Source organism: Nomascus leucogenys, chromosome 18 (genome assembly GCF_006542625.1).
Source record: "Nomascus leucogenys isolate Asia chromosome 18, Asia_NLE_v1, whole genome shotgun sequence".
NCBI classification, from domain to species: Eukaryota; Metazoa; Chordata; class Mammalia; order Primates; family Hylobatidae; genus Nomascus; species Nomascus leucogenys.
This window is the reverse complement of record NC_044398.1, coordinates 49868689-49885398: the sequence shown is the minus strand read 5'-3', so window position 1 is coordinate 49885398 and position 16710 is coordinate 49868689. Positions and strand designations below refer to the sequence as shown.

Below are 16710 nucleotides of genomic sequence, written 5' to 3'. Positions count from 1 at the left end.
AGTTCAAGCCTGGTCAGCATGGTGAAACCCTGTCTCTACTAAAAATACAAAAAATTAGCTGGGCTTGCTGGCACATGCCTGTAGTCCCGGCTACTCAGGAGGCTGAGGCAGGAGAATTGCCTGAACCGGGCAGGCGGGGGTTGCAGTGAGCCGAGATCACGCCACTGCACTCCAATCTGGGCAGAGTAAGACACCATCTCAAAATAAAAAAAAATAAAATTAGCTGGACGTGGTGGTACGTGGCCTGTAATTTCAGCTACTCGAGAGACTACGGCACAAGAATCGCTTGAACCCAGGAGAAGGAGGTTGCAGTGAGCTGAGATCGAGCCACTGCACTCCAGCCTGGGTGACAGAGTGAGACTCTGTCTCAAAAAAATACCAAAATTATTTGTGGAAAGAGTGGCAAGAAAGATTGATTTTCTTTATGCTAATATGAAAGACTCCATCAAAGTTTAGTACATAAAGGATTTATAAAGACATTAAAGGAAATATACAACAATAGTAATTTTCTTAGTGATGACCCATCTAAGCAATTTTCTCTGGACCCAGACTGCTATTTCTGTGGTCAATTAAGAAACAAATTTTAAATTCCACTGCTTATAATAGAGAATCTCTTCTATCAGTGTACATCTCAAATGTCATCACATCTACACTCCAAAGCTTTATGTGACCAAAAAGAAAAAAATTATCTGCCAATTTACATACAGATGAGATTTTAGAAACAAGACTGATTGATGGTTAATTAGTAGCTAATCCTCACAAACCCCGACCTTCCTCTTTATCCTACCCACAAAGTATAACACTCAGTCCTACCCCAAAATCAATTACCAAGAAGTTCCTATGAAAAAAAATGTTATGAGACAGGGTCTCCCCTCTGTTCAGACTGCAATGGCACAATCATAGCTCACTGGTCACTGCAGCCTCAACCTCTTGGGTGTAGTAAGCTGCCTGCTTCAGCTTCAAGTAGCCAGGACTAGAGGCACATGCCACCAGGCCTGGCTAATTCTAAAAAAAGTTTTGTAGAGACAGGGTCTTGCTATGTTGCCCAGGCTGATCTCAAACTCCTGGGCTCAAACAACCCTCCTGCCTCAAGCCTCACAAAGTGCTAAGATTACAGGCCTAAGTAAGCGCCTGCACCTGACCCCCCTATGAAATTTTTTTCTAGCCTCTGACATTACCATTTAAATATATTCCTTTATTAGGTCAAAGGGGGAAAAAAGGCAATCCTTTGATTTCTGGCTTTCGAGGATTTTGTTTGTTGTTTGTTTTTGGTGACAAGAAAGGTACTATGAAATTACATTCTATTCTACAGGAAGCCAAAATAAAAAGAGAAGCCTCGTTGGAAACAGCATATAACAGTGAAAAGTAAACCAATAAGCAAGCCGATCCTTGTTTTTATTCATTATTTTAAAAAGAAAAAAATAACCCCAACATTGGGAACAACTAACTGGATAACAAATTTCCTACAGAAACATTTATTAATGAGAAAAAAAGACATCATTACTTACTTCCCTGGGAAGATTTTAAGAGACTCCAAACATTTGAAACTTTCTTTCAAAATCTTTTCATTTTTGAGAAGGAAAGCAAAATTATTTCATGTATCACATTTACCTCTTCCTCTAACCCAATTCCACAACCCACCCCCAAAATATCTGGGTAAAAGTCTCATCCTATGTGTTCTTACAGTATCTGCATTTAATCATAATACTTACCAATGAGTATTCTGTCAATTTACTTGTCTGCTTTACTCACCAGCCTGTCAACTCAAAGTCAGGACTGTGTTTAATTCCTAACACAGTGCCTGGCACTCCAGAGGAACGCAAATGCTTGCTGAATATTTATTACCATCACCAATGTACAGGATCTTTCTAAAGCCTCCCTCACCCTTTTAAATATACTTTTGTCATTCCTGTGAGAAACAGAGGTGGAGAACTCTGAACAAGTATTACTTCTTTCATACTTTATCAACAGAAAAAAACATATTTAGCTAGTGAGATTAACAGCCCATCACGTTTTAGAAAGTCGCTTTGTATCTCCCCGAACTTCAGCCTCCCCAGCAAAATGACTACTTAGGGAAAAGCTCTGAGAATTAGAAGTCATCATATAAAGTTACTGTTAACATCTGAGAGCTTACAATGACTCAGGTTCTAACCATTTTTTATATATTACTGTATTTAATCATCACAAAACCCCATACACTGTACTATTTGCTTTTTGTTTTTGAGACAGAGTCTTGCTCTGTCACTCAGGCTGGAGTGCAGTGGCACAACCTCGGCTCACCGCAACCTCCGCCTCCCAGGTTCAAGCAATTCTCATGCCTCAGCCTCCCAAGTAGCTGGGATTACAGGCGTGTGCTACCACGCCCGGCTAATTTTTGTATTTTTAGTAGAGACGGGGTTTCACCACGTTGGCCAGGCTGGTCTTCAACTCCTGACCTCAGGAGATTCGCCCACTTCCGCCTCCCAAAGTGCTAGGATTACAGGTGTGAGCCACCGCGCCCAGTCTGCACTGTACTATTATTAGTCCCATTTTACAGATGAGAAAACTGAGACACAGAGAGGTTAAATAACTTGCCTGTAACTCCAGAGCTAGTAAGATGAAGCTGAGACGCAAGTGCAAATAGACTTGGCTCCAGAGACCTGCTCTTAACCACTGCACTATATACTCAAGGAGCAGAGGAACCAAAATAAATACAAGGCAGGCTACATCTGGAAAAATCAAAGGTGAATACAGCGGCAGAAAGTTTAGGTCAGGAAGCCATGGTGGAAAAAACAGGAAATCTACAAAGACCTGATGAGATGCTTATAGTGGGCACTGAATAAATAGCTACTTAACACAAGGGAAACAAATCACTCAGACTCAGAATTCAAGAGAATACAAGTGGATAAACCTTATTCAAAAGAAACAATTGTATCTAACAAATCTACAAATAGGGAATGGTAATAGCCCTACGTAAAATCAAGTTATAAACTTGTCCAGATAATTATGAGCCAGTGCATTCTCAATGAACTTGTCGGAGTACCCAGAGAGTACTACCTGCTTTCAGGTCATTACTGGCAACTTGCTCATCAAATCCCTATCTCAAAAGAAATCCCAGCTGGCCCATCACTCTGCTGATCTTTGCCTACCAACAATTTCTAACCATGGCTTCTCATCCAATCTGTTTAACAATGATTGTCCCAAGTACAACCTACCATGTATTTAACTGCTTTCCTGTCCTCACACCTCCCTAGGTACCCACCACCTACCCCTATGCCATCTTTCTCCTTAAATACGTGTATTTATTGGTAACTTTACCACATTGAAATCCTTGTCCAGGACAAGTCCCACCAGCTACCACATACAGTCTCCTCCAAAATGGTACACAGCACTTGGGTAAAGATAAAAGGAAATCATGGCCAGGTGATACTGACATAAATTACAAAGGCTGCATAGAAGAAGAGATTATGATAGAAACTTTGTATTCTAACACTTGCTGGAAGTCTAATTTTGTACAGTAGAAATAGCTGAGACTATGAGTTTATCCCAAACACGACTGATTGAATTAATAATGTCCTCTAAGAAGACAGAGGACACATGCTGGGCATGGTGGCTCACGCCTGTGATCCCAGCACTTTGGGAGGCCAAGGTGGGCGGATCACCTGAGGTTGGCAGTTCAAGACCAGCCTGACCAACATGGAGAAACCCCATCTCTACTATAACACAAAAATTAGCAGGGCGTGGTGGCGCATGCCTGTAATCCCAGCCACTCAGGAGGCTGAGACAGGAGAACTGCTTGAACCCGGGAGGCGGAGGTAGGTTGCAGTGAGCCAAGATGACGCCACTGCAGTCCAGCCTGGACAACAAGAGCGAAACTCCGTCTCAATTAAAAAAAAAAAAAAGAAGACGGCAGAGGACACAATTAGCAGTTGATAGCTGTATTGTGCTTAACAACTCCTAGTACCTATTTTGCACAAGAAGAAATGGAGACTTGGAAAGGTTAGGTAACTTGCTAAAAGTCACACAGCAAGAAAGTGGCAGAGCCTAGAATTCAATCTATGACTGTCTGATTCCAAAGATTATACTCTTACCATATTACACAGAAGGGAACTATTATCCTGAACGCAGTTCCAAACAGTAAAGCAGGATGAAGAAGGGACTGAAATTTTGAGAAAAGAAATTTCAGGAAGCAAACGATTTCATCTTGGAACTGCAAATAGTAATAAAACAGAACAAAAGTAATAGATGCATGTATCCTAAACGTCAGGAAAACAGACTTCATCTTTTTCTTTTCCTTAAGATTAGGTACCACTTAAAAAACAACAGATTTCGAAAAACCCTGAGTATGAGCCTATTATTAAGAGACTATGTAACTAAGGATATACAAGAGAGACAGAACTCACAAGAAGAGCATGAGAAAGATAAAAGTCCAGGATAAGTAACTTTAAGACCAAAACAAAATAAAAACTATGGCCCTAAAAAGAACTTTTAAAGTCATATTCAGAAAAAAGATAATGAATGAATGAACCTGCATTGCTTAGGAAAGACCATAAAATATTAAGTGATGATATTAAAACAGAGGTACTTCTATTTACTACCATCTTCCACAAATATGATCCTCAAAACAGAACAACAGAATAAACATTGTTGACAGAGACTTTAAGGTTGATGTGGATAGTATGATAGCAAAAGAATGGCTTCAAATGAGCCCAAGTTTCTAGTTACTAAGGAGGATTACATTCCAGGGATAAAAATCTCACAGCTACTGTAGGTTAGTTTTAAAAGCCAAAGAGAACAAAGGTAATAAAAGATACTAATGTTATTTACATTTTCAAAATGAGAAAAGGGATAGATTATGGAAATAAGTATGCCAAAATTGTGTTAAGTAAAGACTATAGTTGAACTAACCTCATTTCCTGTTTGGATATTGTTATTCAACTGCTACCTTGGGCAAATACTAGAGTCATGCACCATCACTTGATAAAAGGATTCAAGTTTTTCATCATTTTCTTGTGAGTATGTTGACAAACTAAGGACTAGCCAATTGTATAGGTAAGAGGCTCTGAAGTCGGCTGAATACCCAAACAGCGTGATTGAAATAACTGCCAACAACCTTATTCATTTTAGAAGATTAACCTAGGGACCATGACCCATTAAGCACTTTATAAATGATTTAGAATCATATTTTTCAAACTTCAAAGCCTTTGACACTTTAATAGACTTATCAAATGTGCTGACAGCCAACTTACTAGATCCCCGGTAAGATAATTATAAAAATAAAACTCAAAATATGATTAAGAGCTAAAATGAACAAAATGGAATCTGCACTTTAAAGGTTTGCTCTCCAAAGTGAAAGTATGGAATGGGGCTTAAAGCTGGCGGCAAGAGATACAAAAAAGACCTGTATATTCAAATTGCCCATGAATTCATGAATCAGTAACTTTCTATTAGTTAGAAAGCTAATGTACTGATGAGACAGAAGTATGTCTCAATCAAAGAATGTAATAAAATTGTGTTCTATGATAGATCCCTCTGGAAAACCACATGACGCTTACAACATGATGACCCTGTTCCTCTTTGTTGCAGTCATTTACACAATTACAAGTGTTAATTCCCCTTCGTTTTATGAAGATTTCAGTACCCAGTTCACTCTCTCTCACCAATACCATTACTGTTGTAATAAAACAGTACTGGTGGTTTCAAAGTCTGTAGCAGATAATCCCACTAAAATACCCTGCCTCTCAGCTCCTTGACCAAATTTTCTGCGATCTTATTCTTTCTTCATTTTTATTTTAAAAACAGAGATGCGGTCTCGCTGTTGCCCAGGCTGGTCTCAAACTCCTGGCCTCAAGCAATCCTCCCACCTCAGCCTCCCAAAGTGCTGGAATTACAGGTGTGACCCACCATGTCTGGCCTTACCCTTTCTTTACTACCTCAGAAGTCAACTCCATGACAACACGTTTACCTTTTCATTACTAACTGTGTTGCTTCCATAATCTCAATTTCAAGTAGAGACACTACTCAACTTACAACGGGGTTACTTCCTGATAAATGTTCTGTAAGTTGAAAATACCCTAAGCTGAAAATGCATCAAACACATCTAACCTACCAAACACCATGGCTTAGCCTAGCCTACTTTAAATGTGCTCAGAACACGTACACTGACCTACAGTTCAGCAAAACCATCTAACACAAAGCCTACTTTGTAATAAAGTGTTAAATATTTCATATAATTTATTGAATACTATACTGAAAGTGGAAAACGGAATGGTTGGCCGGGCGCGGTGGCTCACGCTTGTAATCCCAGCACTTTGGGAGGCCAAGGCGGGCGGATCACGAGGTCAGGAGATCGAGACCACGGTGAAACCCCATCTCTACTAAAAATACAAAAAATTAGCCGGGCGTGGTGGCTGGCGCCTGTAGTTCCAGCTACTCGGAGAGGCTGAGGCAGGAGAATGGCGTGAACCCAGGAGGCGGAGCTTGCAGTGAACCGAGATTGCGCCACTGCACTCCAGCCTGGGCGACAGAGCAAGACTCCGTCTCAAAAAAAAAAAAAACGGAATGGTTGTACAGGTACTAGAAATATTTCTATTGAATATTTCTATTGAATGTGTATTGCTTTTGCACCATCATAAAGTCGAACAATTTTAAGTTGTTCTAAGTCAGGGACTGTCTGTATTCACCTTCTATTACCCCATCCAGTACCCTGATTCCAACAAATCTTTGACCCCACTGAGATCTACAACCCACTAATGTTACCACCTTTTTTCACTGCCCTTCAGCCTCCCTCATATCCTTCTTCCTGTAACTTAACCACCTTAGATCCCATGGTCCACCATTCTAATCACTCCTTTGACAATATCCTCAATTCTCTTGTCCCCCACTTCCCTCTTTTGTACTCACCTAGCAAAACTCCAAATGGGCAAAAATTCAACTCTTCCAGCAGCTAACCTTGAGTGGGCCCTTAATACTGCCTGGCAATACTCTCACACTGCCTGAATCCATCCATTTCATGCCTTTTCCTAGAACCTCTTCCCCCTTCCTCATCTCCATGATGACTTTGCTCCCTGTATTAGACAATATGGAATTGATATAATGAGTACATCCACATTTTCCCTCCCTCACCTCATCTATAAACCTTCTAAAACTCCACTTTATCTCCTGTTACTAGGATGAACATCTGTGCTCCTATGCTATCCTAATCCACCTACTTTTATACTGAATCCCAAATCCTTTAATGTGGTGAATGCCACAACACAGATTTTGCCTCAATCTAAGAAGCACTTTGTAACAACTACAGCTGTCAAAAAATGAAATAAATCATATCACAAAGTAACAGCCATCCCTTTGATTAAACAGATTTCTACAGTAACTGGAAGTAAGTCCAGATAAAAATGAGCACTCTCTCAGCTTTAAAATTCAATGGTTTTAGAATATATAAAATTATAAATATTCTTGTATAAGTTATAGTATTAACTGGAATGTACATACTTTTCTCACTCTTGGCAACCCTTGTTAAATTCTCAAGGGATAGGTAAGTCTTTGGGGAAGGAATAACAATGGAATGGAAGAATGATAGACTGCCATTTTCCACTACTTTTTAGAAATATGTCTAGCCATTTTGTTTTCATTCTCATACTGTTCTCTTTCTAGAACTGCCACCTTGGAAACTCTCCTGGGAATATCTAATACAAATGCATCTCTTAGTAAGTGTGTAACATAGTTCTCATAATACCCTTAATTAGGTACTGTATATAATTAGATCATGGAATTTGAGCAATAGAATATTTACTAATTGTATTTGACCTTTTTATTATTTAAACAACTTTCTTCTGCAATTAACTTAGAAGAAAGGGGCATTAAAATGAAAAAAGAAAGCTGAATAGTAGAAAAGATCACAAACTTATTTACTTATTGCTGAGACAACTCAGCAGGTTAAATATATTTACCTTTAACAATCTTCTTTGCACAGTCATTATATACTTGCTCTTGAGATGTGCTTGACTGGAACACCCGATCAAATGCATAAGGCTTGGACTGAAAAACAAAAAAGTGTTTCAACTATACAAATTAAAGGTAAATGGACATTTCTAACCATTACAGATGCCATCATATAATATATTTAATCTTCAAAATAGTATACCTAGTATGCATAATTTGATATCATTGAATCTTTGAAGTGGAAGGGATCTTAGGGATCACCATGTACAAACCCATTAGAATAAACTCCAGGAAAACAAGAATGGTCTTTAGTCTTTGCTGCAATCCCAGGGCCCAGTGATTACAATTATAATTCCCAGTAATTATAATTAGCACTACTATGGCAGCCAAATATTGCTGAGTGATTTTTATTTTTTTAAATACCTATTTATTTTTGAGACAGGGTCTCGGTTCTGTCACCCAGGCTGGAGTGCAGTGGCACAATCACTGCTTACTGCAGCCTCAACCTCCTGGGCTCGAGCAATCCTCCCACCTTAGCCTCCTGAGCAGCTGGGACTAGGGGCATGTGCCACCATGCTATGTTGCCCAGGCTGGTCTTGAACTTCTAGGCTCAAGAGATCCTCCTGCCTCAGCCTCCCCAAGTGCTGGGATTACAGGTGTGAACCACCATGCCTGTCCTGCAACAGCTTTTCAACCATTCTTTCATTTAACAAATACTTATGGAATGTGAGATGACATGCTAGAATGATAACCAAGACAGATTCCCTCTCTGCTTTAGTGGAGCATAAATAATAGTGGGGCAGACATTAAACAATTAAGTGACCAGAATTCTGACTCATGCAATTGAGTGCTATGAAAGTGCAATGAGAGAATACAGGAGGAGAACCTAAGTCTACAGGAAAGCAGAGTATCAGGGAAACACCCTTGGAGAAAGAATATTTAAGAACTGAAGAATAAGCGGCAACTAACTCATCATCACTCTCTCCAGTATTAGTCATGAAGGGTGAAAAAGGTTTCATGTAGGAAAGTAGTCTAGGCATTGGGAGGATGCTTAAAGATCCTAAGGCAGAAAGAACAGAGTAGCATTCAAGAAACCAACGGAAGTTGTTAAGTTGAGGCACAAGGAGCAAGGATCAAATGCAAATATCAAAACAGTTAAAAAGACATCATCTTATTCTGAAAACAGCTTTGATCTTCTGGACCCCAGAAATGATATTGGTGACTCCATGGACCACTCTCAGAGAACCACTAATACAGTCTGAGAAGGAGCCAGGGGTATTGAACAAAAAAAAAAATCAGTGGTGTCCACGCAAGTCAAAAAAAAATAATTTTCAAGGAGGGAGTGATTATGTCAAATACAGTTGTGAGGCCAAGACAAAACTAAAAAGTACTCAATGACAAAGGTCAGATTGGAATGGATTGAAAAGAATGGGAGGTAACCAAGTGGTGCAGAAAATCTGCTGTATGTCTAAAAAAGTCATTTTTTTTTTAAGACTTGTAAGACCTGAGGAAGTTTAAATGCTTGCAGGAACAATTTAATAATCTAGGAGAAAGAGTAGGTATCCAAAAATAAGAGGCAAGGGGTTCTAGGTATTTGCAAGTATCTGCCTGTTCTCTAGTTTCTTCTAAAGGAAAGGAAGGAAGCTGGGCCCTAAAACACAAAACAATCATGACCCCAGAAAAAGCCCTTAACATTAGAAAATACTTCCTAAGTCTTAGCTGAAAAAGACCTACTATCCTCCACATCCCCACCTCAAAGTCTGAAATAAAAGTAACAATGAACCAGACACTCCTAAAGCCATTTCCAATTCCGCTTTCCCTTGCTACCTCCCAATAAATAGGCTGGAAAGCCAAATACCTGTTAGCCTAGTCTCCCTGCAACTAGTAGTCACATGACCAAGCTCTGAATATGAAGTGGCTGTCTGTTTGAGGTCTCTGAGAAGGGTGTTGTTATCCTGATAAAAAGGACCATCTCAGCTAAAACTGCCCTTTCTCCTTCCTGGAATGAATGCCTGGAGCTGTAGCATCCATCTTGCAAATATGACAAACAGGATGATGAAAAGCAACAGCTAAGGATGACAAAGTATAACAGAGTGAGGAACCATGAAGGGCCTATACCCAGGCTTTTTGTTATGTGAGAAAAACATCCTCTTATTTATTTAAGCCACTATTAGCTGTTTGTTTTCCCCCTAAAGCTGAAAGCATTACTGACAGATATAAGAAGCTGATTTCACTTTGGCATCAATTTAAAATAGGCATCGATGTCTGATTATTCTTTAGTTATGACACATGTGAACGTATCCTTTTCTCAGATGCTGAAACAATTAACATTCAATTCTACAGGTGTGGCTAAAAGAAATCTATTATTTTACTGCTGACACAAGATATATTCATGGTGAACAATTCTGAAAACAAATGTTAAGTACAATCAAAATAACAATCGCCACCCAAAAATGAACCATACTAATAGTTTTTCTATGCAAAAAGAAAGTAATTTTCCCTCATTTATCCAGCAGACATTCATTTAGTGACTATAAAGATACGAGATATTGTAGATGAGTAACACAATTTTAGAAATAATTAGTACAGACTGTAGGGTTCAAAGAGTAATAGAGGATAAGGCCAGGTAAAAACTTGAATACTAAAATAAGTTATATACTTGGATCTAATGTAAGCGATCAAGTAATGTCAAGAGAATTTTATATGTATCTACAAATATACTCCTGAGTAGCTGGGACCACAGGCATGTGCCACCATGCCTGGCTAATTTTTGAATTTTTAGTAGAGATGAGGTTTTGCCATGTTAGCCAGGCTGGTCTCAAACTCCTGACCTCCAGTGATCCACCTGCTTCAGCCTCCCAAAGTGCTGGGATTACTGGCATGATCCACCATGCCTGGCCTCAATTTTTACATCAACAGAAAATAGTGCTCCTAAACCATTTACCAAGAGATATGCCAGAAATAATGTAAACAGCTTCATAATAGTAAACAGTTTTAATAGTGAAGCCTGTCTTCAGAAGTACTTTATGAAGCTGCTTACTCTAGTTATCAACTCAAAGCAAACATATAAACTACCACTACAACCTTACTAAAATAATATAAATGGCAACTATTAAAAGGTAACACACCAACAAAAATAATTGAGACTGGAGTGATTATCTTTCTAGAAGTTATTGTTAAATAAAAATTAAGTGCTTAGCATTAAGTTGACAAAACAGTCTTCTTATCTTGATTGCAAAACCAAATTATGATTTTGTAATACTAAGTAAGGCAAATGTTTTGTTTTTTTTTTTTGAGACGGAGGCTCGCTCTGTCGCCCAGGCTGGAGTGCAGTGGCGCAGTCTCGGCTCACTGCAAGCTCCGCCTCCCGGGTTCACGCCATTCTCCTGCCTCAGCCTCTCTGAGTAGCTGGGACTACAGGCGCCAGCCACCACGCCCGGCTAATTTTTTTGTATTTTTTTTTTTTATTATACTTTAGGTTTTAGGGTACATGTGTACAATGTGCAGGTTTGTTACGTATGTATCCATGTGCCATGTTGATTTCCTGCACCCATTAACTCGTCATGTAGCATTAGGTATATCTCCTAATGCTGTCCCTCCCCCCTCCCCCATTTTTTGTATTTTTAGTAGAGACGGGGTTTCACCGTGGTCTCACCATGGTCTCGATCTCCCGACCTCGTGATCCGCCCACCTCGGCCTCCCAAAGTGCTGGGATTACAAGCGTGAGCCACCGCACCCGGCCAGGCAAATGTTTTAATTAAATATCTAGCCATAAATTACTGACTGACTCTGGCTTCCTGGAATGAAAATCAAGACTTTGTGAAACATAAAAATTATTTCTAATGGTCTATAATTAAGGCATATCTCTATTTTTCAAATAAATTAAAGAAAAACTCATCTTGGCATCTGTATTTTTCAAACCTGGTTTTTAGCCTCGAAATGTACATTATGCAGCTTTTAATCCCATATATCTTCAAAGATCTTCCAAGTTTCAGATTTCAATTTTACTAATAACTCCAAGTCACAAGATGCATTCACATCCGACTGATGCTTTAAGGGGACAAACCAAAAAGGAATAAGTTGATCTCAACTGCATACCTTAGGTTTCTTAAGGGAAGTGATTCCTGTTTGAGTATGCACCGACCAGGCTGAAGACCAAATTTGGTTATGAAGGACACCCTTCTGGCAGGGATATGTCTCTCTCTGGAATTCTGAATAGCGGATCATTTCAGATCACTTGGGAGTGTATTATATTAAATTTTCCTTAGTTAGACACTATAGTGGGCTAACATTCCACAACTGTAAAGGTATGTGATGATGGTTCCCTCCTCTCCTTCATTTTTCCCTCTTAAGGTAATCAAGAAGGTTCAAACACCAAATCATCCACTTGAAAAGGGAGAATCTTGTTTTGGTTAGGCAAGGAACTGGGCAAGATCATCTAATTAGTTTTATTCTCTTCTAATTTCTCGGAACTACCACAGCTTGTTTTTGGCAGCCTTTAGGGTGTACCATATAAGGAATAATGATTTGTAAAGATACTTAATGATGCAAATAACCATATTCTACTTTCATGATTCATAAATAGATAGATGTAATTTTTTTATTGATTTTTCTTCCTGGTCTTTTTAGCAAGCTCCTAATTTTTTCTACTGATTTTTTTCTAGTGTTTTCAGCAAGCTCATTTCAAAGACATAAACTGTTTCCCTGTCCTCCTTGCTTTGCGGGTAACAAGTTCCCTAATTTAAAGCAAATAGTTTATATCACTTAAACACTTTCATAAAATAATTCATTTCATTCAATGTTACATTTATAGAACTTAACCAAGCACTTAATTAAAAATAAATTCTGTATTAAAGGCTGTACAGCATACAGAGAAACACTATGAAAGATTTGCCTGCCCTGGTGTCATATTAAAATCACTGATTACATGAGTAGCAGGAAAAAAGTTTAGACAAAGTATTAAAAACTCAAGTTAGAAGAAAATCAGAATCCTTAAAAATTACTTTCTCCATGAGCACTGATTATGCTTCTAACATCATAAACTAAAATATTCTTTCAATTTTGATCTAAACAGAAGATTGTATACAAAATGTTCTTAAATCATGTTTTTAAAAATTTAGTTTTAAATGCTGCATTGCGGCAATTCTCTCTTAAACTGTTCATTATGAATCAGGATTAGGAACCAGTAAAATGAAAAAACCAAACCGAGAAGATTTTACCCAGAGATTTTCCAATTCCGCTCCTCCTGGCTGCTCTTATAACCTTTTACAAAATGAAATAATTCATTTAAAAAATTGAACAAAAATATGAGACCTCAGTAATTAATGTCATTACTATATGCAAGAAACTAGTTTCTGAAAACAATGAACCAAAACACGTTGCCTTTCATTTTTTAAGGCTATGTTATTCAGTTGTAATGTATTTTTGCTTACACGTACAAAAAAAAAAAAAACGGGCCAGGCATGGTGGCTCACGCCTGTGATCCCAGCACTTTGGGAGGCCAAGACAGGTGGATAATCTTAGGTCAGGAGTTCGAGACCGCCCTGGCCAACATGGTGAAACCCCATCTCTACTAAAACTACAAAAATTAGCTGGGCATGGTGGCGCCTGCCTGTAATCCCAGCTACTGGGGCGGCTGAGGCAGGAGAATCGTTTGAACCTGGGAGGCGGAGGCTGCAGTATGCCAAGATCACTCCACTGCACTCCAGCCTGGGCAACAAGAGCAAAACTCAAAAATAACTCAAAAAAAAAAAAAAAAAAAATCTCAAAAAAACAACCAACCAACCAACCAAAAAACAACTAAAACGCTTATCAGTTTACCTAAAGGTTAACTGTTCATTACGGATTCACAAACCAACAACCTATCCATTATCCCTAATATTATCATTTATATAGAATACTGAAATTTTGAAACAGAACTTATAAGCAACTTTTTCCCAATGGAAACCTAGAATAAATGTATGTTTCCTTTATTCACTTTCCTTTAGTTCTTTCTTCATAGTTGATGTCATATTTGGGCCTCATCAAAGTTTACCTTCTAATCTTAGTACATTTTATGAATCCTAAATTTTAGCATTCCAACAAAAAGAATCATAGTGATAACTACAGATCTGTGTAAACACAAAATCTGAAGAAATAAGACATTCTTAAAACAAGTGTAAAAGGAAAAATAGGTTTGATGTGCCAACCACTGCAGAAGCTGAGTACTGTAAATCACAAAAACTCTTAAGAAACTAATAGTCCCAAGTTTGACAACTAATCCAGGCCTTGAAAGCCTCCTGACTATATGTAAAATATACCATCCCAAAGGAAAAGGATTACTGGGCTTAACTACTCCGCCTCTGCCGGGCTATGATGTCATTCACACAAGAGTTTTTCTAGTGGACTTGTTAACAAAGAACTGGCCTGACAGTCTTTACACAGTAATAGTTGGCAATTGTTAGTGGCCTAATGACTTGTTTGCCAAAGGCCTACCAAGGAGCTAAGACATTCATTTTTTTGGAGCTGAACTTTGGAGAAACTTTCACATCAAAACCCTAAAGAACTTTAGTCTGTCTTCAGTGTCAATGCTTTCAATCATCCATGTCCTATCTCCTGTGACCTCTGCCCTATTTCCAAATTAAATAGCCCCTATACAGTATTAACTATACAATGGCATTAGAGAAAAAATCAACATATTAAAATTTCATACCATGGTAACACTGTATGTACTACACAGCATTACCAACAAAGAGCAACATAATTTAGTCACAGTTCACTGTTTGGTATGTCATACTTTACAATTAATTTTTAATCTCTTTCAACTAGGAGTGCTATTTTCTCAGACCTTTCAATGCCAGAGATCAGACCTTAAAAAACTCTCACATTCTGGTCTCACTGACAATGATCACTCAACTCTAGTTATGTTTTTCATAACTAGAAAAAAAAACAGTATCTCACTATTCTTGGGATTACCAAACATCAATTTTCTTCAAGACAGACCTTAACTGCATAAGTATGAATCTAACACTGGTCAATTTTTATCTTTTTTATAAGCTTGTTTTTATAATACTTTGATATAAAAACAAAAAATTAATACTTTTTCCTACGCTGTTATCCCATAAAACCTAGCAAGAGTGCGATTTGTCTTTCGGAGCACTTATCTGACCCAAAGTCGGCTAGGTCTGCTAGATTAAACAAAATTGATCATCCCGATTCAAAAAAAAAAAAAAAAGCTCAACTATTTCTTTCTACAATCATCGATTTGCCATTTGTAATTGTTAACATGAAAAGTCTTTCATCACTCAAAAAGTGGTGGAAGTTTGAGGTATAGATAATATCTGTTATCTGTTTGGTGCTTTTTTTGTATCTGTTTGGTGCTTTTTCCTTCTCCCAGAGGGAAACAATACGGTTCAAGGACTGGTTATGTTTCTATAAGACTAAGTATCTTTACTATACTACGGCTTATCTCAGAGCTCAATGTCCCCAGCTGAACTTTACATTAGCATTACATATTTTCTGATGGCAAATGTGGGGTTAACCCAAAACACCAACAGTATCCGTAATTGCACACACACAAACGCAGACAAACGTGCACTGAACTTGCTGCCCGGACGTTCCTCCATTGCCCCAGGTGGGGGAGTGTCCAGGGCTGAGGCTGGGCGCCTCCCGTCTCCCGGCGCCGAAGACTGGAGTGGGGGCGATCCAGGAACGCACGCGAAGCTGCGCAGTCTCCCTCCACTGGGTTATCTGAACCCGCAAACCCCGCCGGGGAGGGCTGGGGATACCGCCGCTCCCTTTCAATTCTGCACCCTGCCACTTCCCTAAACTCCCCGCACAGGCCGGCCCGAAGAAGCGGAATGAGGGGTGCCGGCGGGGGTCACTCACCGCGATCACGACCGTGTCTTCTCCCTGAAACTTGGCGATGTACTTGTCGCCGCGGTTCACTTCAGACTCGTTGAGAGGTCTGAAGCGACACATCACTTTGATGTTGCACTCGGCCAGGTCCGCCATCTTTCTCGCAGCCGGGGCCGGCGGCCGGGAGCCACTCCCCGCCGCTCAGTCTTGCAGGGAACGCGCCGGAGCTGAGGGCTTGGGGTCGCGAGGGCCGTGAGAGGCAGCAGTCAGCTGCGCCGCGCTGCACTTCCCCGGGCGGAGGCGGCCGGGGAGCCGGGACTCGAAGAGCCGGCGCCGGCAGCCGTTACCCTAATGCTCACTTCCGATCCATCATGGCAGCCATGGCGGCGGCGGCGGCGGCACCGGGGAGAGCGTCCGCGGCCCCTCAGCGTCCCCCTCGACGGTATGGGCGGACTGCGGGGACTGGGGATGTTCTGGGGACCAGGAGAGTGGCCACCTTCTTCCTCCTCGCAAAGAGCAGGCCGGGCTTACCCGTCCGCCCGCTCTGCTGTCCGCTGGCCGGCTGACCGGCTACTGCCCGATCACTCCTGAGGCCGCTGTTGGGCGACTGGGCGGTGCGGGAGGAGGACTGCGCAGGCGCAGTGGGCCGGGCGGCCCGGCGACCAATCGGTGCGCGCGCTCGCACCCGGGCGCTGCGGCCGGGCTGCCGTTTCCACTGCCACTCCTGGCCCGGGGTCGCAGATTCAAATTTTACTGTACTGCCCCTCTCGCAGAAGTTCCTGGGGACGCAGGGCGGCAGCTCTCACCCGCCATCCCAAGCCGCGGAAGAATTCCCCAGAGCTAAGGCAGATGCACTTAGCTTTCTTTTCTTTGAGGGAGAAGGGGTTTGCTTTAACTACTTAATGTTGTTTGTTTAAATAAATCACTAGGCTGGTCCGGGTGCGGTGGTGTTTG

General features: G+C 40.3%; 1 protein-coding gene across 1 annotated transcript in view; it reads right to left on the bottom strand.

Annotated features, from left to right (window-relative positions):
• The window catches only part of KIF5B (kinesin family member 5B), a 48105-nt gene extending 31729 nt beyond the window's left edge, over window positions 1-16376 (bottom strand). Inside the window, exons 1-2 of the mRNA XM_003276004.3 lie at window positions 15787-16376; window positions 7929-8016 (exon numbers count right to left, since the gene is read on the bottom strand). Coding sequence (XP_003276052.1) covers window positions 7929-8016; window positions 15787-15912 — 214 coding nt within the window. The 5' untranslated portion in view covers window positions 15913-16376. The remainder of the gene's footprint in view (window positions 1-7928; window positions 8017-15786) is intronic.
• Between the last annotated feature and the right edge of the window lie 334 nt (window positions 16377-16710).